Consider the following 25381-nt stretch of genomic DNA (forward strand, 5'->3'; position numbering starts at 1 on the left):
GTGTGTATGTGAGTGTTTGTTGAGTTTGCATCCAATACATGCATTATTATCTCAGTGGGACTTTTGTGTACAAGTGTGGCTGTGCACAGTATTCATACATGAATGGTCGGTGTTTGTTTGTGTAGCAATTTCACATCTGTAGACCTCTGCTTGTGTGTATGTGTGTGTGTGTGTGTGTGTGTGTGTGCGCCTGAGCACAAGATCTCTAAAGTGAATCCATGTTATTCATAAAGGATGTGACTATGTGCATGCATGTTTGTACATACATGGGTATATGCAAATCTGTGTATGTGTGTGGGTCTGTGTGTGAGTGTGCATGTGTGTATGTGTGTATGTAAGTGCGCATGTGCAATCCCCCCAGCGGGGACAATCATCACGGCTCGTGCCCACAGTAGGCAGCCTTCCCCTGGGGGGCCGTGACTGAGGCTTGCCTGACGAGATGCTGCCTGACTGACTGTGGAACCTGGATGCTTGCCTCCTCCCCCAATACACATTCACATGGAATAAACACGAATACATAGATGCATGCAAAAAGAGCGTAATATACATAAGGCCACAGTATACAAGGAGTATACATGTCTACATATACGCAAAGCTGGGAAAACGTGCACTGATGCACAAAAGCTGATGCTTTTAATGTTCACAAAGGTGCAAAAAATTATAAACAGAAACTACATATGCTACAACCAAACAGTAAAATTCCTTCTTCTGTGTTCATGTTCAAGCCATCCACCATCTTTTGCCTGGGTAAAGATCTAGCCGGTAACATGTAAAACCCTGCCAGTCCTGCCTCAGTTTGAGACTTCTTTTAGAAAGAATTGAAGTGTGTGTGCTCAGTGTGCATCTGTGTGGGTGTGAGAAAGTGTAGGTGTGCGACTTCTTTTTCTAGAATGTGTCAGCATGCGTATATTAGGCTCTGTATGCACGCAGGTTGTCCCTACACAACCGTATGTGTGTGTCAGTATGTGTCGGGTACGTGCGTGCGTCGCGTCGGAGAATGTGTGCAGGTACATCCACTTGGCGTCCGTGTCTGACTGGGCCACAGTGTGTGAGGCCTGACGCTAAGCCGACATGACAGAAGCAAATAATGTCTGCTCCCGTTATCTTCTATTCACCCTCGGCCCCGCAGGAACCTTTTAAAGGGCCAAACACTGATGAAATCACACACAGATACCCATGCACACACATGCATGTATATAGTACAGATGCACCCACCCACTATGCATATACATACATGTGCAATGCGCAAACACACATCTGCAAAATTATGCATCTAAATGCAAGAGCAAAGACAAATATACAGATCTAATGTAACCTTTCAAACACTTACTGACGAATGAATGAGCTCCAGCACAAACCCACCATCTAAAGCCTAAATATGTACACAATTCAAAACATGTGCTCAACCATTTGTTTACACAGCTCCACACTGTGTGTATGAACGGAAAATTCTCTTGAGTTTGGGATAGAAATAAATCCATTAAAACACATGGACACGCACAGGTTTATTTGGATAACAGCTGTGGTGACTTAGATGCACACACCTATACAACATGACCTACTTCCTATATCTATAACCTATAACCTAAGAGTCCACCAAGGTGCAGCCTCTCCTCTGGCTCCCCTTTTAATGTTGCTGCTGCTTATATTTCTGATTTGAGGACATAAACTAATCTGCTCACTTTACACAGTCCTGGATAATATTTGTTGTACTTTTCTTTTTATTAGTCAGACACAGGATGTTGTCAAATATCAATCACAGTAACAACAGAGGTATAACCAGGGCTATAGAGTGAGCACATCCCATTACAGATGTTATGTTTGGCCCATGCAGCCTCTAGAGAGCTCAACAAAGCTCAGGCAAAGTTTGATATCCCAGAGGAACTCACCCCTACGCCCGCTCTCAATACAAGCAGGAGCTAAACGCTCATCTGCACTACACACACACACTGCCCTGACACTGAACATATATTTTAAACATTATGAACAGCACTGAAAATAAGGAAAAACATTTTCTGATACTAAAACATATAAATGAATTGTGGAACTGAGGATTGCAGCTGTTTCTCTTTTATTACAGAATAATGGACAACCACTTATTGAAATAAAATGTTAATATGATGAGAATTTATTTTTAACTTTAAGTTGCTTTATGCTTCTAAAAGTGGGAATATCTGATAATTCAGTATTTCAGGAAGTCTTGGCAAAATACAGAGGGATTACAAGACTTGCTTTGTTTCTAGCATTGTTTTTGCCTCATATTTATGAATAAATATAGACTACAGGAATAAACTGTTGATTCCATTTTATTCAAATGTCATGACTGCACTTATTAAAAGAGCCAAACGGTGCCTTGAGAGTAGTCTTCCCATCAGCTCTCTTCCTCATCTCCCCTCTTCGGGGTCCTTCCTGACAGGCCACGTACTGTAGCAGGCTGTCTGCACCAATGCCTGTATGCATGTATGTACGCTGCTCTCCACCTGTCATCTCATTTTTCTGCCTCCGCCTCCGTCAACCTGCTTCCAGCCCAGCAACCAGCCAACCAACCAGTACAGGCCTGTTACTAGGGCAACAGCTGTCTAGGGGATACTTCTTTTGTTTCTCACACCTCCTTTCCTTCATCCTTCTTTCTGTCTCTTCCCTAGTCACACTATTTCTCCCCTTTCATTCCATTCCCTTTTTGCCCATATGACAAATATGTCTGTCTGACTCCCGCCTCACAACTGCCTTTCTCTCACTCCTTCAGTCTCTTTCTCTGACTCTCTTGATAACGAACAGGTTGCTCTGATGCTTCAATACTTCTAATTCTCACTACAAGTTCATAAAAAAAAGAAAATTAACACAAAGTGAGGTTTCATACATATCAAGAAATCCTTCCCTATGCTACTGAAACTCATTCACAACAGCAATGCCATGACCTGTATTAATAGGGGTAGACATCATCTCTCCCCCATTGATATTTAGCAATATAGTTAGCACTTTACATTACATTTGGTCGGGCCGTGCCTCACTGTTGCCACTGGCATTTAAAGGTTCAGAGATATCACTAGGTCAGCCCAATGTGATCCTCCCTGCGTCTTTACTCAAAGGACTCTGGGCAGTGTGTGTGTGTGTGTGCGTGTGTGTTAATAAACAAGAATTACAGACTGCATCGCTTGGCAAACATTCTAAAACTGAATACCAACATGGCTCTTGGTTTCTGTTCCCCTGTCACGTCACATAATGCAGCGCCTCATGAAAGCAGTGTTTCATATTTTATGCTTCTCAGGGCTGTGTTACTTATTGTGTGCTGCCCTCTACTGATCAAACAGCGCAACATCATAGTGAGGTCATTTTCTTCCTCCTGACCATACCAGACACAAGTGTTAAGTAAAGTATTCACCATTAGGACTCATTCTGATTCTAGTTTTTTTTAAAAACCTGACCAAAAACACACATAAATCATAGTAGGATAATGGGTTATGTGATTTGTTAACTTATAATAAAAACTTTAAATCTACTAGCCTATATGCAATCCTAATGACAGTAAGTATAAATGATTCGACATTAGCTTTAAAGCATTTAAGAACATAACTTTTCCAGCCCACATAAGGCCAAATTCCTGGCACTTACTGATTTAGAGTTTGAGCATCATATTGAGATGAACAGTACAGACAAAATTATTCTGACTAACAAATTTAATTAAATTTAACAAGAAATTATAAGTGCCTGACCAGCATATGGCAGGGTCAGAGCAACCACTGTACACAGATAGCACATGACAATGAACTGGTGCAAATCTTAGGATATGGTGCTTTGGTGTAGCAGGGTGTGAAATTTCGTGCAAATTAAAATTTGTGTCTGGTCGTTGACTATGTAATCGCAGCTTCCCAGGGCAACCTTTGTTGCATCTCATTCCCCAGCTTTCTTTCCCTTCACTTCCTGTCATCTCTACTGTCACCACTGACAGCAATAAAGGGGATGGAAGACATTTTGACATGTGAAAGTAGAAAAGCACAGGTGTAAATAACAAAACTTAAATAGAGCAAAGCCATCAATAATGTTATTAGTAACACCTGTGCTTACATTCACTCGTAAAATAAATAGTAACAGGTGCATAGGGAAATTAAACCATCTTAATTATAATACAAATCTAAAAATTGTAGTATATTTTGACCCAACAATAACAACTCTGTTTCATTAGGATCTGCTGCAGTATGAAAAAAAAGTCAATAGGCTTACGTTAATGGTTAAGGCTCATATCAGACTCCAGTGTGTGAGCTAAAAATCATGTTTTCAAGTTATAGTAGGCCTATGTTAAATGCATGTATTTGAAACTTGAAAATGATCCCATGATATGAAGTTTGCAAAAGTTGTTCACTTTTTCACCTTATAATAGGCCTACGTGTAAAAACGACATTTTGATGTTCATAAATGTCACCATTTATGTATGTATATCCAGAGCCTAAGTTAGGCTCTGGATATAAAGTTCATAGTTTATCCTGTTTATTTCTGTGTTGCAGTTGCCAAAATACCTATAATTATGCTGATTTATTTAAATTATTTTGTTTTCCAAAACCGCATTTTGTTTGCTTTCATACAGGCTACTGATTAGACCACATTATTTGCACTGAAAGTCATACTGTATGTTGTTGTGGTTCAAATGCATAGACTAGATTATCCTTATTTCTTTGCTTAATAGTTTCTAAAATTGTTACCTTTATTTTCAGTTAATTTTATCTGCTATGATCTACAGCTCACTATGATCTACAGGCACAAATCCAAACTGGAAAAGATCAGGGCCCGTATTTATCAAGATTCTCAGAATTACTCACAAGAACACTGCTAAGAATTGACTTAAGAGTAAAAAAAATCTTGGCTCAAAGCTGAGCTTAAAAGTTAGTTATCCAGCATCTTTGTCCTAATTTGAGTGAAGGGTAGGACTAAATCTTAAGTGTCAGTCTCAGAGCTGATTCACGACACTTTGCTGTGCTGCAAACAGGATTTTGGATGATGACATAGGCAAGGATCATTTCCTTAATTAAGAATACACAATAAAGAATTTTCTAGAGAAAACATTATCCTTTATATCATAGCTGCTTCAGGCCATTTTCATTCAATATCCGCGTTTCATGAGTAGATCCAGGTCATTTGGGTACCACATCCAACATGTTGTAGTCTGCATCAAACACAACTTGTGTGTTGATGCTGCGGTACCTCTTCCTGTTCACATAAATGTTCTGGTTTATACTGGGAGCAATGATCTTTATATGAGTGCCATTAATTGTGCCTACTACTCCTGGGAAGCCGGCTATTTGCATGAATTGTGTTTGTTGGATTACGAGGGATGTTATTGGGAAGTTGATAAAACGTGTGACAATGTGTAGAGCTGTAAGGCTTTTTGATGGTTGTGATTGCCCTAAATCATCAGCATAGCTGCATTTGTCCTGTGTCAAAGAAACAAAGTGTCATCACCACCTTCAGTTTAGCTGAAAACTCATTGCTGCGTAAAGTCAGTGGTGAGATGCCTGCTCTGTCCATACGATACTGTATAACCAACTGCGCGTCAGATAATTCCAAAACATTCTTCATCTCCTGAAAGATTTGCCCATGTCTCTGTCTTCACAGTGCCAGCACAAGCCCCTACTGGCAACCCCAAACTACTTGAGAGACCTCTCAAGCTGTCTTAAATTAATGGAAGAGTAAGAGTGATACTTAGCTTTTAGAAATTTGATAACTTGCTTTTATACTTAAGTTTGAAAGTAGGGGAACATTTCATGAATTCTCAGCACTAAAATCGCACTTTGAGAAGGTTGATAAATACACGTCCAGGTCTGAGAAAATGAGAAAAAGAAAACAGATTTTGGGTCACTTTGGCCTGCAGTCTGAACACAGCCTAAAACTGTAATATGTCAATGTTTTTTTTTTGTGACTGAACAATTTACATGTCTCACTTGCCTACATTATTGACAAAATGACAAGACTTGTGCGGCTGCTTTACTGTAACTGATACATGATTGCTATCTACTGACCTCTTGAGTTTGTCAGACAATCAGTAACTAGATCTGTAAAAATAATTTAAGGCAGATGTGACACTTTGTAAATTTACATTAGTGCTGTCTTTGTAAGATCTTACACAGTGAAACATTTAAAATTTATTAAAATGGTGCATTTTAGCAAAGAATAAGAGACCATACGATTTTGTTCTAGTTATCTAGTTATACAGATATATATTGTAGGTATAAGTATTTTTACAAGCGTGTATATTAGGTTTGTGTGTTTGTCTTCCTGCTGTTGAATACACCTGAATGTGCACCTGAATTTCTGTCATTCTTTTTTCTCCTCTGCAGTGACGAGGGTAAGAATGAGGCTAAAGGTGGACGCCACTGCGCAGGTTTAAACAAAATACTCAGAATTCAGAAATCCGCATTATGAATATTACTTCTATATAAACAAAGACAGAATCTGCCTAGAATTAAAATTTTTCATTACTCATTTGAACATATTATCAAACAGTTTAAAGAGTGTCTTAACCTTTAGTATGTGGCATGTACCTGTTGTTAAAGTATCATATGCCAACATCAATATTAATCACCTGTGAGGATGTTCTCAGCCATGACTTTGACCTGCACCTCTAGTGAGTGCTTGGAGGTGTAAGTGATCTCAGCGGTGACGTGGGCCACCTCGCCAATGAACACAGGGGACAGGAACTCTGTTTTCTCCACCCGAACCAGAGCTGCCAAGCAGCGGTCCTAGAGAGTAGAAACAGCAAAAACTTACACAAATATCGCGCATAAATTCACAAGAAAAGGTTAGTTTTTAAGATGCCATTAAGTAAACAATGACTTTCATCACCCTCCACTGTCATCGGAACAGGAAGCAACAGCATTAAAAAGCATCTGAAATTTTTGTCAGATTGTAAATCCACTACTGGTGTGATTCGGTCATTTTATTATGTACGAGGACGAAGAGGAGGATAAGGATGAGAAAGAGGACGAGGCGTTAAAGAAGTAAGAGGAGGACAAGGACGAGGTGAAGTGGGATGAGGGAGAAGGATACGATGGGGAGTGCAAGAGGAAGAGGAATCAGGAACATAATAACTGATGAAATCATAATGACTGTGGTTGACCAAGTTGTCAAACCATCGGATGAGCTTAAGTAAGGCTGAGTTTGGTTCAACCAAATCTGAGCTGCTATACCGTTGCAGGTATCATCCAATTTCCTCTCTCGCTCCAACTCTCAATACTTCAAAAGGAGTGTACAGCTCTGGTACTGGTTCAGTAATTTGCATGAAATTTAATGAAAAGAATCTGTCACTACTGTAAAATCAATCAAATGTTTTTGCAGAATTGCAAGAAAGCAAGTATCTGGTCACCCCAGAGCTGCAGACTCACACTGTTAAGACTGTCATAGCAAATACCTGCAGCAGACTCAGAGAATTACAGGACAAATAAAAAATACAGATAAAAGTGTTCCAAAAAAGATGATTTGTGTGTACTGTATAAATGCAAAAACACAGTTTTTAAAAGAAGACTTTTGCAAGAATTGTTGTGCAAAATGTTTAATGTTTTGCTTTTTTGGTGTAAGGTTTTGTGGTTAATGTCTAGAGTTTTTCGAAGATAGCAAAAGCAATCAGAAAAAAAAACTGTAAGCTCTGAAGTTTTACCGAATTGTTTATATAGCCAAAATCTCATATTCCATGTTGTATTTATTTGGCTTGCATGATGGTAAATTTTCAATGTTCTCATGGGACATTCCATCGATAACAATAGTACTTATATACAAATGAACATAATACAAACATACAGTATAGTCTCAGAATAACATATAGTCTCAGTGCCAGACAATCTAAGGCAAAGGCAGATGGGCTAATGGAAGACACATTATATTATATATAGTTTATTAAGGTGCTGGAAAGAATAATTTAGCCCAATTCACAAATTCCTACTAAAAATTAACATTTCAACAAGAGAAGTCCTGCAATCTTTATTTACCCACAGTACAATAAAATAGTGTAGAGTGGCGCCTGAATGTAGTTGTTATTTCTTACCCCATTCTGTGTGTTGCAGTGCCTTGTGCCAACAATGCATCCGGCTTCTTCGATCATCTTGAGGATGATACCGCCGTGGACATTGCCCACAATGTTTGCATCGTTTGGCCTCATGATTCTGCAGTAAAGATAAGATTATTTAGCATGTGGATCTCATGGTAAGATTACAATATGTGTTATTAGCATTTATGTTTTATGCTTTAAAGTGGCCGGTGAGTGAATTTAGCAAATGTAAGTTGCTTTGAATAAAAGTATCAGCTAAATAAGCAACCTGATTTTTTTAAAGAGAGAAAAAAAGTTTCTTCTTATTCTAAAAACATCAGTTACATTAATGCCATTTGTTTTTTTCAATTGCTAAGTTAATCTTACCTCCAAAAGTCACTCAAACCACCAAAACACTTTTATATAATAGCCTCAAAATAAAGTTCAGCCAAAACACTGGCAACAATACCCCCTCAGAAAGCATACATTGTCACTCATAACACACTGACCTACAAAACACTAACAACAGGAAGCATTACTTACATTTGTTGAACTTTTATCCTTGAAATGTGACTGATATTTTCATATAAATCAGTATTTCATTATAGAATCCAGTTGTTTTCAGTCACTTTGATACATTTCTCAGATCAAAATTGTTCTACCTCCACATCATTTAGTCACTTGTGCACATCATATGTAAAAGCAATTTCTCAGTCTTTTAAGATATTGCAAATTGCACATGCTTTTACACATTTATGCAAATCATTATCAATTGCTTACTGTATGTCATGTTGATCACAATATATTACAGTATACTGGTTCTTTGTTGAGTAGTCTTACCCCCCAAAACATCTAGACATAAGTTCATTGCGTAAGTCACTACATGCAAAATGGTTGAACACATCATAATCTGCATTTTCCTACATATGTCTATTAGACTTAGACTTAAACGTGTCCTACAGTTAATTGATGAAGTTCTGATCTGTTGTGCTGTGAATAAGAATCTGTGGCCCAATAGACAGGAACATCAACCTGAGGAGGTGTTTTCATGTTTCCATCTCTTATTTTGTAATTGTTTCCGTTGTGCTATGCAGTGCTGTAAAATAGTCTTGTTTTTTTATTTTCTGCATCACAGTGACATGATGTCAACAAATTACAGTGCATACAGTAAAGTGTAACTGTGAATCCTGTCCAATCTCTTGCAATATTTACTGTAACTCTGTACTGTTGACATTGATCTATGCCATACAGAAAAAGTACAGCCTTGTGCATTTTCAATCTTTGTCATCAAAAGTTTAGCCATAGTTTACCAATACAAATAGTTTTGCAAATGTACCAAAGCGACTGAGAAAAAAATGGAAGAAACCTGTAACAAATTTTCACTTTATTGACTGTACTATAGTATGTGTTACAAGAATCAGAAATGCATTCAGTAATTTACTTGTGAAAAAAAGACATTTCAGTGCTGCAATATACTTTTTTCAGTTGTTTACATAGTTAACACTGGTACCTGAGACCCAGTGACCACAGTCTGTAATTGATGCACCATCCCCTTGAACCAATTCTGCTAAAATATAAGCACATTTCCTGCTTTACACTCAGCATGCAGTTTTACAGAAAAACCACATTCAAAACATTACACATATTTCTCTAAAACATAAAATGGATGTAAATGTTCTGCAAAGATTTTCTATATGTATCAAAATATGCAGGGAATTTGCAAACATTTTGTTTTGAACGTGTTTTGAACAGATTTGGACACAGTGTGTTAGCATTTGAAAAATGTGCTGCAGATAAACAGTGTTTTGCAGGTGGTGAAGTAGTAATGGGAAAAGAGTTCATGGATTTTGGAGAAAGTGGTCATTGAATGCATTTTGTGTGAAAGCAATGAAAAATGATTCACAGTTTGGTCTACATGCACTTCTGTTTCGCTGACTGTGTGAAGAGTTTTGACAATGTGACTTCAGTTTTGACGCAGGTTAGCAATTGAAAAAAACTGTAAATACAGGACTTGTGGTCTTGCAGTATCTCCACGTCATCCCCCGTGTTTCCTGTGAGTCTGTCTGTCTCTCTCTCTGTTGTCTGTCTGGGTGTGGCTTTACACTCTGGCTCCAGCTGCCTGTGTCCACCTGCTCGCCTGATCTGCATTTGACTAATCAGGGCAAGGCAAGGCAAGGACGTATTTCCCTGTGCCTAGGACTACTACACCCCTGGAAACTCTGCCTGTTGCCTCGCTCAGCCCCTACCCTGCCTGGAATTCACATTCACCTGTCTGCCACTTCCTGGTCTGCCACTCTGCTCTGCTCTGCTCTCAATAAAACGTGTTTGACCGTTTTAGAATTGATCTGTTATGTCTGCTTTTGGGCCCAGTATGCTACTTCCTGATATTAGGTCTGAGCCAAACACATGAGACAGTCTTGGGCTGTGGAGGGCAGAAGATGTCTGAGTCAACACTACAACAGGTTAACAAAATGTACATAAGCGGTGTGTTTTCAGTTTATGTCACTAAGCAGTTACTAACTAAATTTCAATCACCTATTTAGTTATAGATTTATTCAGATGAATGGGGCTGATACTTAGTTGAAGTGGGCTTAAACATATGACAAGTGATCTGTAAAAAACAACAACATTTTAATATAAGAATCTGACATTTGTTGACAAAAGGCCAGAATAACTATCTAGGAACATACCTTCTGTGATAATCACTTATGGGTTGAAATGACTTCCATAGAGCACTTCATGTGGTGTGCACAAATAATGAGCTCAACACTGTCAAGAGTATCGAGAGACTCCAGCCTCACCTTTCCATGTCCATCTGATGACTGCTTTCAGTCTCATTATCACTGACATATGCTGTCATGTACATCAGGTGTTTTCAGTTCTTCTGTGTGTGGGCTAAACTAGTTTTACCAGTAACTTACAATCTAATCTGCTTACCTGCTCAGAGGTCACAAATGCCAAACCACACAGCTATACACTGTTGCACTGAGATCTGATTAACCATGTGAATCAGATGGTCTAGCTTTACACGAGTGTGTGTTTGTGTGCATACAAAGCAAGAAGATCCACATCTTGACAATGTTAGCAAGGAAGGTTTAACAGTAAGGGAATTGTTTACTTCTAAAAGAATTTATTGTGCAATTGACATGCTTAAGGTTTTGTTTATGGGTACAACAACAATAATTAACCATCTGATGTACCTTGTTTATATGAATTATAGAGTATGGATGACTTCATCAAAATGACTTCCTCTATAAACGGTCTGAGCGGTGTGGGGAATTTTAAAATTGCAACACTCAGTAACAATCACTGGAACCATGAACAGCGCAGCGCAATATACTTGACATTGTTGTATTACTCATAGTAACCAGCAAACAAATTAGTACCTAATGTCTAATGTAACAGTACTATGATAAATAATAGTGTTTTGAAACCTATAGTTGCGGAGAGGTGTTGATTTAACTTTATCATATATATCAGATGAGGTTACAGTATATATTGAAATGACTTTCAATATTAACATCATGTCCACACCATTTACATACATGAAGCAAAAATGTAAGAAAGTGTTTAGAATATATTGCAATCAAATCAACAGCATTTTAAGCTACAACCTTAAAAATGACCATAGAGTTCAATAACAAAAGGCAGTATTTAATATTAGTAATATTTTTTGTATTCTTATAATGAACCAGAAACCAGAGTATCCTGTTTATGTGTGTGTGTGTGTGTGTGTGTGTGTGTGTGTGTGTGTGTGTGTGTGTGTGTGTGTGTGTGTGTGTGTGTGCGTGCGCATGCACGTGCATGTGTGCGTGTGCATGCGTCAGAGATGAACAACCTGAGTTGATACTTAGAGCCCTGCTGAGCTCCTACCTCCACAACTTTCCTGACATTCCTGCTGGCTTGCTGCCTTTGACTCGCTTGGCGTTTCTCCACCACTGCAGCTACCTTATTCACTTCATCTGCTGCCTTGCTGCTCCGAGGCCTAAAGCACAGCATCTTTGCACTCTGTAAGACTGAAACATTTCCCTTTTGTTTGATCTTTACATTCACATTTCCTGAGATTTTGGGGCCTGGCGTTTAGTGACGTTATGCAGGATTAACGCTGACGCAACCTGTCACTACTGGTTAAACTGGATCTCAACACAGTCACCAATACACAGACAGACAGCAGTTGGCCAATAAAATCTTCATCACACCCTAATATGTGCCAAGAGGCCACATAAAGCACACTTAATTTAATGGGATTTCCCTTCTACAATAGCTAAGAAATCTAGAATTAGACAAATACCACGGTATCACAACCAAAAAAGTGCCACAAGACATATTCCATGTAAACCTAGTCATAGGTTTAAGAAACATCCCACTGGCAGACAAACAAACAAGCTAACAGGGGCAAGGGCATAGCCACACTAAAAAACACTAATAATGCCTATAAAGAAAGGAAATATAAAGAAAATTGTTGCAGTGGTGTTTTCAGTCTGAAACCTGTGATGAGCTGCTTAAAAAACTGTAATCTGACACCCTGGATCAAGGTAACAAGTCTGGGCATTATTTCAGACTCCAATTTACATTTTATGTCCCATATAAACAAAGTGACTAAAGTGGCATTCTTTCATTTAAGAAATATTGCCATAGTAGGGCCATTCCTGACCCAGTGAGATTCTGAAAGATTAACCCATGATTTCTTCTCAAGCAGACTAGATTATTGCAATTAACTTTTTACTGTCCATTAAGAAGATGCAATTTATCCATAACCCTAGACTACTCACAAAAACAGTGAAGACGGAACTCACTCCAGTCTTAGCTACACTACACTGACTCCCTGTAGCTTCTAGGAGTGATTTAACCTTTTCTTTACCTGCTTAATTTGTGTTTCCTGTTTTTATCCCTTTTTAAATTTGAAAGACTTTGAGTTGCATGTTTTGTATGAAATAAGCTATATAAATAATAGTTTATTAGTTATTGTTAGTTATTATAGTTTTTATAGTTTTAGATTATTTACTGGATGGATCACTTCTATTACCTACAGTGCAACACAAACGTCCTTTACAATGCCAGTTGAAATCTCACAGGAGCACCATGTCAGCAGATCTTTCTTCTGTGTGTGCAGTTTTGTAAAGCACTGACTAGCTAAAGTAGCTTATCACTTAGGTATGATGTCTTGTCTTTGTAGTTAAATGTTCCCAGCAAAGTGGTTTAGTTGTAGCGTTGCGTGAGAAAGTGGTTAGTGTAGAAAATACTTCAATGTACCCAACAATGTGTATTTGAATATAACTATCTATATCTATAAGACTTTCTATACAAGTCATGGTGTGCATATTTTAGCTACATGTATGTAACTAAAGATCTATTTTGAAATTGTAACAGACACGCACTACTAAATGTTGATAGTTTTTTTTCACGTGAATTCTCATTAGTTAGAATTTGTGCCTCCTGGACCAGCAACACCATTTAAATATACTGTAGCTTACTAACTAACTGAAAAGGCATAGTGCTGCCTGCTGAATCAAGCACAAAACACAAAATGTTTACCTGTGTCGAGAATAATAGTGGCATAAACTGTCAATTAGCTTCTGATATCTTGGTGTCATTTCTGTCCCGAGCCCCAACAGTACGAGTGCAGCAAAGTACAAAGAACTGACGGGGCTGGAAGGGACCGCACTTTGCAAACAGGATTGAACTGTATTTTATAATCGTACATTACCAGGTAACAAAGGTATTTGTCAAACACCCACAGCTGAACCAGGAGGTACGATCACATCACACCTGTTTTAGCCTCTTTATATTGGCTCCCTGTCTGTTTTAGGACTGATTTTAAGATCCTATTGATTACTTTTAAGGCACTCCATGGCCTGTGTCCACGCTAGAACTAAACAGGACTGAGCTTTTGTCACCTGAGCAAATCAGGCTCAAGCAGTGACTTCTTTTAGTCTCTTTTAAAAACGCAATTTTATCAGAAGGCATACTGTATCTTGACTTTATCTGAGCTGGCTGTTTATTTTAGTGTTTTCTATTGTAAAGCACTTTGTATGTTCTTTTAATAAGTGCTCTATAATTAAAGTTTATTATTATTGTTATTATTATTAGCAGTAGTAGTAATAGAAGTAGTATTATTAGTATTATTATATAGGCTACACTTCAAACACAAAACTCAAGCCCACATATACACCACTGCATGTTTGCACATACATATACACAGTTGATTATCTCTTACTTAAAAAGGTAAGTTGTCAAAGCCCCTAAACAACATCAGAGGTTTTGTGAAAGCAACTAGATTGAAGACGAAAGCAGGGTTACAACCTATTGGGTGAGTAAAAAATCATTCAAAGACAAAACTAGGTCCAGATTGGGTCTTTAGTAATAGTAATTCCTTTTTGACACAGATAAGGCAGATCCAAGGGAGAAGATACAACAAAAAAGTTACATCTCACCATAAAATAACACACTGACCATCACACAGCTATTGCTCATGTCCAGTGAAACAGCTTCTATTCATATTCTGTATGGGATCTAGAGCTGGCGTCTGCATCTGCCAGCATCATGCCGCATCATCACGCAAATATGGAACATCAGTAACATCAGTAAACTAACCAAACTGTTATGTCATGTTTAAGTCATTTAAAACTTGAACAGGTAAAGTCAAGATGGATTCAATGCAGGCGAGAATCACCTGATCAGCCTTGTATTCCAACGCTTTACAACCCAATACATTTTATTGCACATGTGAATTACTGTGTATGCAGCCTGTCTGCAGGCTGCAAGTACTTACCTTAAGGTTATGACTGACTGACACAGACTTTTTATTCTTGACCAAAATACTATTTTTGCCTTGAAAATATTGTCAAACTCTTATCAGCAACGTAGATATCATGACCAAACAGGTGGATATTGTCATTGGTCATTTTACTTGTGTTGAACAGTCTAATATGTTTGCAAAATTTTATCACTTAACTATAATGTTAATGATAAAACCTGGCGACATGACACCTTTGGAAATGTCTTAAAGTGGTAATTGAAGGGACTGTGTGATTTTACTAACATTCAGGGCAAAATATGATGACAGACAACAACAGAATCTGCCTTCTTGGTCTTCGGTAGGCCTACTGTTTTAACCACATCACGGAGTCATTGTGGCATGCATGTCTTAAATCTGGGGTTGATGAAATGTCCTCTTTCCTTGAATCCAAACATACACAAAGCAGTTTATTTAGTAGCTAAATAAACTTTCACTGAATGCAACTTATAAGACTAATGTGGACATAGCCATACAAATATTTTTAATGCTGTTGTTTGGGGGAAAAGTCAAGCTATGGGGTAAACTATCAGGATATTTTAAAACAAATTTAAACATAATGTTAAGTTCTGATGTAGACAAGCCAACAACTTTCAATGACAACGTTCAGTTTTCACCTGAACTGACAGGGATGTTTTGAAGCAGCTGAGTACAGACCTATGGTACATACAGAGCTGCTGTTCTGTGACAGACCTGCATGACTCCACCTACGGGCCAGCACGAGTACAACAAACTCCGCATGCTGCTGGGAAATGAAGCCTAGTCACTGCAAGGGTAGCCTATTTTAAAAGGTAGCATTCATTCCCACCACAGGCTATCACGCACAGCTGGCTGCTTGCTTTCAGTGTCCTCCCGGTCTTTATTATCTTTGGGGAAATACTAAATGGAACTACACGCGATTTAATCACAGTCCAGACAAAGAAGCCTATTTATACAAGCCTTTGCTATAAAATATAACTTTTTTGGAGTTTTCGGTAAAATTATGGCGACCTTAATGTGTCCTTCATAGTTTTTGGTGCGTCCTACCGGTGAAAACCGCGTTGAGGTCATCAAACCACATGCGACATAGATGATCTGCACCTCTGCCTGAACCGCACAGGATGAATACTTAACCGGAAAACACGCCGTTTGATTTGTAATCGCCTACCCGAGCCACATTAACATGGTCGATCACCGGCAGTAGGCTACATAGACTGTGTGTCTATACAGACAGTAGTGTAGGCTTCAGTGTATTATAACAGGGCATGAAGCGGATTATCAGGGTAGCATTGACGCCGGAAGCCGCGCTGTTCCCGTCATTTGTCGATCAACAGCCCGTTATCGGCATATAAAGGTTGCTCGCACACGTGTTTATTTGTCGCATTTAACGTCCTACCTGCATAATTGAAGAGAGGATGCTGCCTCGCGAGCCTGCGGTACCGACATGGTGGTGGTGGTGATGATGAGGATAAGGTCTCGGGGTTTGTTGGTCTCGTGTTGCGGCGAGATTCCTGTGTGATGTGAAAGGAAATCAGACTCCTCCGGTGTCCGCCGACTTCTCAGGACTCAGCCTCGTTGTGGAATGAGTCATCTGTGAGTGAAACAGCCTATGGCTACTTCACAGAAACGCAAACATGTGTTTTTGTGTAGCTAAATTGTTTTGCGAAACGTGTTCTTTCAAAGTGTATTCAGCCTATGCTAATCTTATATGACAGGATGGCATAAACCAAATGACAGTCATTTAGTTTATTATAGTGGCAGCAGCCTTTTCAAAGAGGGCTGTTAGAAATGCATGGTTGTGCAATACAAGTAACAAAAACCATCACCATGTCAATACCTACAACCGTCGGAGGAGGGCAGCAGAGACCGCATTTACTCTCCAGCATAGTCAACGCAGGGGCAGTATTTCATGTTGCCATTGTTGGGGAGTTTGACCACATCCGTCCAGGTGTAACACCTGATTATTAACCCACCGAGTAACGGTTTTTATTCTGTTCAAATCTGCTTGTCACCCGCCCATGCCTTTGCTCATTAAACAGTTAGGTGTTTCCGTATAAGGAATTATGACATGATACTTGCTGCAACAAGGTTCAGTTCAAAGTCTGGTGGTGGAGCTGTCTTTAGTTTTCACATGCATTTTTGTAAGGAGGCAGTCTAAAACCATTTTTTGACTCTTTCTTACAAATGACTATAAGGTCTAAACCAAACAACAGCCAAGAGCTTACCACGATATCGTAGTTTTATTAGTGTTTATATAACATATATACAATATTTGCTATAAATAGCAAAAATAACACACATCCCAACAGAGATACCGACAGTGACACATAATGTCTACAAATTCCATTTGCACAGACACTGAAGTCTATGGTGCAAATTCATACACACTGACCCTTTGGGTCTTACAGGGCTGTTTCAATGGCCCTTAATCACTTAGTCCGCAAAGAGGACTAAATATTTAACGTATACATACATGCAGATTTTAAAAAAATACGACTGTCTAAACTTGTCAACTCATACAGGACAACAGACTCGTGCGCAAAACGTAAGTATATAATACTCAACTAGTACAATTTAACGATGAATTCTGGCTTCTCATCAACGGAAACGAGGCGATGAATCACTATGCATATTTACAAGTGATGCTATCTCAACATGTTGCATACATATGAAACACTGTACAGTCTTTCCACAGGCTTTTGGGAGACCCGGTCTCTACCAGGGTCTCCACATGGCAGCGCTGACAGCCTGCGGGCCTGGCTGCCCTCGGCTGGGAACTACTGCGCCGCTGCGGGACTGGCTGTCCAGTCTGGAGCTGAAGCTGGATTTTAGGCTCAGGAGTCTTTGTTGAATCTGAGGGAAAGCCCTGGTGCTCTGAGCGCAGCAGTTCATGCAGGATGGGGTGAACGTGGCTGACGTGGACTGCTGGACGAACTCCTTCACCCGCTGGCACGCGTCCTGATCCAGGCTCGTTTTGGGAAGCAGAGCGGAGACGCGCTGGAGACAGGCTGTGTAGCCTTCCTTGTAACCGGCTGTAGAATCTGAAAAGACAATTAAATGTTAGCTTCGATGTTCAAAAAGGATAAGAGCCAATTATATATACATGAATCTATCAATAAAAGCGTTAAACAAGCAGAACCATAACTCACTTTTGGTGTTAACAGGGGGGATGTCGCTGAGGAACCTCACAGTCATTTCCAGGATGTCGGCTTTCTCAAGCTTGGAGTAGCGAGTCTTCTGAAGAAAATATAAAGCAAATGTTAAACATTTGAGCCTAAACGTTACCTTAACTTTAGTTTATCTAAAAAGTATTTTTCTGCATATGTTGAAATGCATATTATAACTTACATCTCTGCCTGTGAGGGGAACGATGAGGTTTTTCAAATGGTTTAGGCTGTCGTTGATGCGGGCGCGCCTTCTTTTTTCCATCAGAGGTTTCATAGTCTGAAAAGAATACAGAATATTTAGTATTCATTCATTGCATCAAGTGTATGACATCTCATACATGTTTAAGATAATGAAGCAAAATGCAGTGACTTCGCTTACCTTTCTGAGTTCAAGAGCCTCTTTTCTTTTAGCCACAGTTAGCCTGGGACAAAAAGACTGGAGAGCTTCACAAGTCATGTTTGGAGACATTTTCAGTTTCGTCTTTGTGCCAAAGAGGTGTCCAGAACAGAGGTCGGCGAAGATGTGTGTCTAACGGTCAAGGGCTGCAGTATATATCCAGGTCCGTGGCGTCGGTTCCGTGCGTCACAGGTACGCCCCCAAGCCGACACGAAACGAATTGGATTGGCCAAGTATTCGATGAAAACAACACAAAACCATCACATATAGTAAGATAACCATCTGTCTTCAACTCTAATCTATGCATAACAACTGCAGAGCGTGTCTGCGTTATGATCCATTGACTAAATCAAACAAAATGTGCGTCAAGAAGCTGAAGAAATGCGTGCGTAAAGAAGCTTAAAATTTGGAAACCAATGCTCATTTACCAAATAACTCTATATTTACTATACTACTATATACTACATTTACATCATACTAAATAGTACATTTAGGTTCATTATTATATAGTAGTTGGAATATGGTTAGTAAATAAACCAGTGCGTAATTAGACAGTCCTCAGAGATGGCTGGGAACTAAATGTGGGCTAGATTCTTTTTTTTGTGATCTTACTATGAAACATAACATATTGTAAAATGTATTTTCAGTATGCATTAAGATTTTATTCACGTTTCTTTATTTATAGATGTGCACACTTAAAACAACAGGGTGTAATACATACAATACTGGCATAGGGGTCAGGCTTGCGTGTATGGAAAAGTGTCCACAGAGATACAGACTCTTACTTCAGTCTCATACCCAAGCCACGCTACTTTCAAATAGCATCTGCTCATAGATTTTGACAACAATAGTTTTGCATATGACGTTTTTATGCAGTTTCAGTCCGAGGGGGAGTCTCTACCTGTAGGCTGTATCCCCCGCTGCCTACGTCTCAGCAGGCTGGTGGGGGTTAAAACAGAGGATGAGTAGTGAGGCAGAATGTACTTCAATCTCATTAGCCAACTCGAAATATTAAATGAGCCTATAGGGTTTTTTTAAAACTGATTAGGCGTTATAACTACTTAGAGTATTTACTGGTGGACATGGACTTAATAACTGACCGCCGAATCAAACTTTGAATCACAGCTTTGAATTATTTTTATTTTTTAGAAAACCATAGAGACATAACAATCCATCAAATACCACTGCACTCAGGGGAACCACGCGCGGAGCACGCGCCACGGGGACCAGATGGCTGTCTGTTACGGAGCCTTCATCACCCCCACCCAACCTCCATCCATCGACCCCACCCCCACACTCTCCTCCTGCCCCACACCAACATCCTGAAGAGCCACTGTCGCTGTCCTACCATGGATGTACCCAAATCTCATCCATGCGCGCGCGTACACACACACACACACAAACACACACACACACAGAATGCATTGCATGCACTCACGCACTTTTTTAAAAATAAACTTCACTCGCAGGACACATGATCTCCACGCAGGTTTGGCGTGGGTAGCCCATCTGCATGCTTCTTATGGGCCCATGTTGTTATTGTCCAACTGAAACAAACCATTCTCCCTCCCGCCCCGTTTGGAAACTCCGCGCAGCAATTGTCTCTTTCAGCTTGTCTCCTGGATATTTTAGCGTCCAAGCTATCATGAAATGCTTGTTTATCAATATTATATGGTGATGACGAAACACGAAGCCCAGTCTGTTGAAGGAGGTAACGCACATCAAGAATCCAACAAAATACAACTTTCCAAAATAGAAACACAGAATTACAAATTTACAATATAGTAAAATATATGAAAGCAATCATATGCAAAGGATTGGATTTAACAGATATATCGTGTCTTAAATACACTGTAAATTATTTTCCGCCCTGCACTACTGGTTCAGTTTTATTCCCCCCACCCCATTCATTATGGCGCAATAGGATATTAAAGGTTTACATTTTAAATCGAGTTGGGGTCAGCGATGTATATCTTCGGGGTATTTCTACAACTTGAAATGAAAAAAAAAGTCTACAGTCGAAATGAGAAGGTCACCTTCATGTAGACATGATCTTGCTGTGCTGCTTCAACAAAGCCAAGCGCTACGCTGAAACTGAGAGGCACACTTGCTGCACGCGCCCTTCGCCGCCCCACTGGGATGGAGGTATGACTGGGTTGATGGGGGTTGGGGGAGGTACACTTTACACTCCGTTTTTCTCTTACGGTTAGAGTCCTCTTTTGTCTTTTCAAGCAAATTCGGCGTGGGTAACCCATCTGTGCAGGCCGGATAACAGGGAGCCTTTGTCTGAAAATGTTCCGACACTTCATGGGAATTAAGAGTCAACAGCGGGCTGTGGGATGGGGGAGAAACAGCGAGCGGGACTCCACCTGACTTTTACTCCAGCGTGATGTGAGCTGAGAGAAAACGGGCGGCTTTGGTGTTTTTTCTGCATCTCAAACAAAGGAGAACACCATATCCAGCTCTAACAATAAACAACGTTTGATCGCCACATGTGTCCATCAACAGGTCTAAATTCTTTCATTTAACGAAAGAGAATGTGTTGAGATAATGGATACAAGCTAGTGCTTATTATTCCTTTATTCTTCTCAATATGTAATAAAAGCAATCTTGGGCAGACTTGATCACCACGCCTCAGTCTGCACTGTTCTTGTTGGAGTAGGCTATATCAAATAGGCCTATCCCAATTATAGAAATGAAACTAAGTATTTTTCAGTTGAATGTCCTTTCCAATAGTCTCCCCTTTCTTTTACCAGCTGATTGTGTCACAGGACAAAGTCAAAGTTGAGTCATTCTTGAGTCATTTGAATTTATTATGATGAAGACGTTGTGCCTCCCTGATATTGCAAGTAATTAGTTCTGCATACAGAACCATCTACAAGATGGACTTTGTATCCCTTCAGATGAGAATTCATTTTCTTACTTAAGTTTCTCTTTGCTACAGCTGAACTTTGTGCCTAATACACCCATTGTGAAATATAATAATACCAAGGTTCAGAACTATCTACTCATCCAATTGCACATCTCTACCCATTAAAAGACTATTCAGACGGTTTAGTACTGCACTTATAAAGTTGGGAAACTAAAAGGAGATGCACATGGGAGAAGTTTGCGCTCAGGGCTTTCTGCCAGAAAGCCTTTCTGCTTGGTTAGGTTTAGGCGCAAAATCTACTTGGTTAAGGAAAAAAAGTGCCAGAAAGCACCAAAGGCAGACCTCTCCCACGTGCAAAGGAGACAAAATTGATGCAGTGGCCAAGACATCCTGTTTCACGGATCAATCTACAGTGGATCCTACAGTTTCCATAATGCAACTCAATAGCAGCTTTCATGGACCCTCCCTGCTTCTTAAATGTCTGCTTTTCCAAACCTCAAACCTCCAGTTTGTAAGCAAGCAGAGATAACCCGGATGACATTATCAGGGTTATCTCAGACTTCGGGAAAGTTCTTTCCAGAGCCATGGAAAACATTATACAAGTGGCTGAGCTGTGCTCCTCTTGACAAGTGAAAAGTTTAGTTCACTCAGTTTTACTGTGTGTCACCACACAGAAACATTGATGCAAACTCCTAGAATACATTCAATGTCAATGTCTTTTTTTTATATCCAGTGCTTTCTAAAATATCTGCACATGGTAACTATGGTCTGGTTAATGTTTGAGAAACATTTTCTAGCAGACTCAACTACCATCCTGACCTCTAAAATGGACTTCCACACCTTCAAGTGCTACATAAAGGGATTGAATATCAGCGAAAAGTTGATTTTTTTCTGTAATTTAAGTCAAAAAGTGAAATTTTCATATATATTCTAGATTCATTACATATAAAGTGAAATATTTCAGGCCTTTCTTGGTTTTAATCTTGATGATTACAGCTTACAGCTCCTGGAAATCAAAAATCCATGTCTCAAATTAGTAGAATAAAGATTGCATAATACAGAAATGTCGACCTTCTGAAAAGTTGAACAGTTCTGAAAAAGGTTAATATATGTACTAAGTACTTGGTCGAGGCTCCTTTTGCTGGAATTACTGCATCACTGTGGCGTGACATGGAAGCAAATACCCTGCGGCACTGCTGAGGTTGCTTTGATAGCTGCCTTCAGCTCATCTGTTGTCTATTGTTGGTCTGGTGTCTCCCATTTAATTTAACAATAATACTATGGTCAGCAAGCCAGTTACTAGTTGTTTTGGCCCTGTGGACAGGTGCTCAGTCCTGCAGGAAAAGGAAATCAGCATTTTATAAAGTTTCTCAGCAGATGTGAGCGTGACGTGCTCTAATGATGGACTTGATAAAACACAGTGATCCAACACTAGCAGATGACATGGCACCCTAAATCATCACTGACTGTGGAAACTTCACGCTGGACTTCAAGCAACTTGGATTCTGTGCCTCTGCACTCGTCCTGCAGACTCTGGGACCTTGATTTCAAAATGACACTAAGAATACGACACTAGTAGCTCATTTCCTGGACACGTCTGTGTGTGGTGACTCTTGATGCACTGACTCCAGCCTCAGTCCACTCCTTGTGAAGCACCCCCAAGTTCTTGAATCAGCTTTATTTGATAATCCTTTCAAGGCTGCGGTCATCCCTGTTGCTTGCGCACCTTTTCCTACCACACTTCAACCTTCAAAGTCAGCCAGTCCTTTCAGCAATGACCTTCTGTGGCTTACACGGTCAAGTCAGAAGTCTTCCCTATGATTGTGGTTGAGTGTACTGAACCAGACTGAGAGATTAAAGGCTCTTCTCAGGTCGACATTTCTGTGTTAAAGATCCTTTATTTTGAAAGATGGATTTTTGATTTCCATGAGCTGTAAGCCATTATCATCCAGGTTTAAATATAAAAAGGAATATTTGTAATGAATGAATGTTATAAAAGTTTCACTTTTTGACTTAAATTACGGGGGAAATTAACTTTCACACGATATTCAGATTTTCTGAGATGTGCCTATATAATGACCTGATGAAGCCAAAACAGTGTCACCTTTTTTCTAAAACATATTAAGTTTTTTCTTTTGGAAAAGAACAAAGTGAACAATGTGGATCTGAGCCTTTAGAAGTTACTGTATCATAGTACTGTTCTCCAGTGTATACCTGCCTTTACTTGTGTAATGTCTGTCCCCTTTCCTCCTCTTTTTAGACAAAATTACTTTCTTAGCAAATAGTTAGACTATGTAAAACCTTTTCTTTTGTTTCATAAAAATGTAATTACATTTATGTGCATTGCACTGTCCCAACGTTTTGTCTTTTAATGGTTAAGCAGATATTTGTGCTTTTGTCGTGTGCAAATGATGACAATGACAAAATTATTTACTAACAAGCGGGTAATAAAAAAATGGCTATTTTAGAAACATGTCCGGCTTTAATTTTGAGGCAAAGAAAAAAACATTTTTCAACTATATTTATCTGTTCTTGATTGTCGAGATGCATTCTACAAACACAGCTCTTCTCAGTGCCATCTCACTTTACACTATGTTTATCTGGGCACTCCAAAGTATACATTGTGTTTTGTATGACAGGCTTTATGCATTCTGAGCAATGGCAAAGAGCCATGATGTATGCTGCTCCCTGCAATTAGAACATGCTTCAGTCAGACATAAACCTCTCTCTCTTTACAAGCTTTTAAATCTCAATTGAAGTCAAACCAGCTGTCAGTGTTAATAGATTTAATTTATCCATGTTTGAAAGAATTTTAATTTACTGCAAATCTGTTATTTTATCAATCTTTATCCTTTTGATCTTATAGTGTATGTTTTGTGTTCCATGACTATTCTCGTCTACCTTACACCAATCAGCCATAACATTATAACCACATGCCTAACATTGTGTAGGTCTCCCTTTTACCTCCAAAACATCACTGACCTGTCGAAGCATGGACTACAGTAGATCTCTGAAGGTGTGCTGTGGTATCGGGCACCAAGATGTTAGCAGCAGATCCTTTAAGTCCTGTAAGTTGCTAGGTGGGGCCTCCATGGATCTGATTTGTTTGTCCAGCACATCCCAAAGATGCTCGATTGGATTGAGATCTGGGGAATTTGGAGTCAACACCTTGAAGTTGTTGTTGTGTTCCTCAAACCATTTCTGAACCATTTTTGTTTTGTTGCAGGCGCATTATCCTGCTAAAAGAGTGTACATGATTTGCAACAATGTAGGTGTCAAATTAACATCCATGAATGGCAGGACACAAGGTTTCCTGGCAGAACATTGATCAAATCATCACACTGCCTCGGCCAGCTTGCCTTCTTCCCATCGTGTATCCTTATGCCATGTGTTTCCTACCGGTTGCGAGATCCCCTCATAGTCTTCTTTAATGTAAAAGATGATGGACCGGATCTCATTCTGTGCAAAAACAAATTTTCAGGTTCAACTAACGCTAACATAAGACTTAAAGACAGCAGTCTAAAACAGATCACGTGTGCCAAAATTCTCTCTTCATATTATTATCCATCCACTGTAGCTAAGGAAACACTGTCTGGAACCACAAAAAGGGAGTTTCATACATAAAAGAGATACCCACTTGACAACTCAGACCGATGAAGCCCCATATTAGTCCCCATATTAGTTGAACATTGGTTTGTTTTTTAAGGACTTTTGGACTGTTTGTCCTGCATTTTTCCATTAAAGTTGCATTAAGAATAGATCTCCTCACAGTCAGTGTGCACAGCAGGAATTCTAACCATGACAAATGAGCTTACTGCACATATGGACATGTGGATATTGTATAAGACAGAAAGTGTGAACTTGGGCTTTGAAGGACCATAGCTGTGTTTTGAATAGTTGCATTTCCTCTGAATTATTACTGACCATTTTCCACAGAATACGATGAGTTTTCATATACATTTCCTACTTCACAGTGAGCCACTGGTTTCAATTCATCCCAAAACAGTTTGACAGTCAACGTGGAGAGAGCTAATCCATATAGGGAATATTTCTTCACTATTGTTGGTCCATTCAACAATTTTCCAACATCCAAGAAGTATGACTTGTCTGCCTAAAGACAACTATGTTATCAGAAACCCGTGAATGTTGTGATTACCAT

The 25381-nt window shown here is 39.4% G+C and overlaps 2 protein-coding genes across 4 annotated transcripts in view; both read right to left on the reverse strand.

Moving 5' to 3' along the window:
* Positions 1-16573, reverse strand: part of acot7 (acyl-CoA thioesterase 7) — a 61338-nt gene extending 44765 nt beyond the window's left edge. The window contains exons 1-3 of one of the 3 annotated variants that reach the window (XM_038723783.1): positions 16183-16573; positions 8030-8147; positions 6575-6731 (exon numbers count right to left, since the gene is read on the reverse strand). In XM_038723783.1, the coding sequence (XP_038579711.1) occupies positions 6575-6731; positions 8030-8147; positions 16183-16232 (325 nt within the window). In that variant the 5' untranslated portion in view covers positions 16233-16573. Of the gene's footprint in view, positions 1-6574; positions 6732-8029; positions 8148-10701; positions 10813-16182 lie in introns of those variants that run through there. The other 2 variants (XM_038723784.1, XM_038723785.1) reach the window with 2 other exon arrangements.
* Positions 16574-17501: 928 nt separating this feature from the next.
* LOC119906223 (transcription factor HES-2-like) lies at positions 17502-18422 on the reverse strand. The gene is made up of 4 exons (XM_038723786.1): positions 18333-18422; positions 18135-18230; positions 17936-18023; positions 17502-17827 (listed from the first exon to the last, which is right to left on the reverse strand). Exons 1-4 carry the CDS (start codon positions 18420-18422, stop codon positions 17502-17504), a joined length of 600 nt encoding a protein of 199 aa, XP_038579714.1.
* Positions 18423-25381: the final 6959 nt, after the last annotated feature.

This window comes from Micropterus salmoides, unplaced genomic scaffold, assembly GCF_014851395.1.
Source record: "Micropterus salmoides isolate LMB-PRFRI ecotype aquatic unplaced genomic scaffold, ASM1485139v1 Ms_hic_scaffold_16, whole genome shotgun sequence".
NCBI lineage: Eukaryota > Metazoa > Chordata > Actinopteri > Centrarchiformes > Centrarchidae > Micropterus > Micropterus salmoides.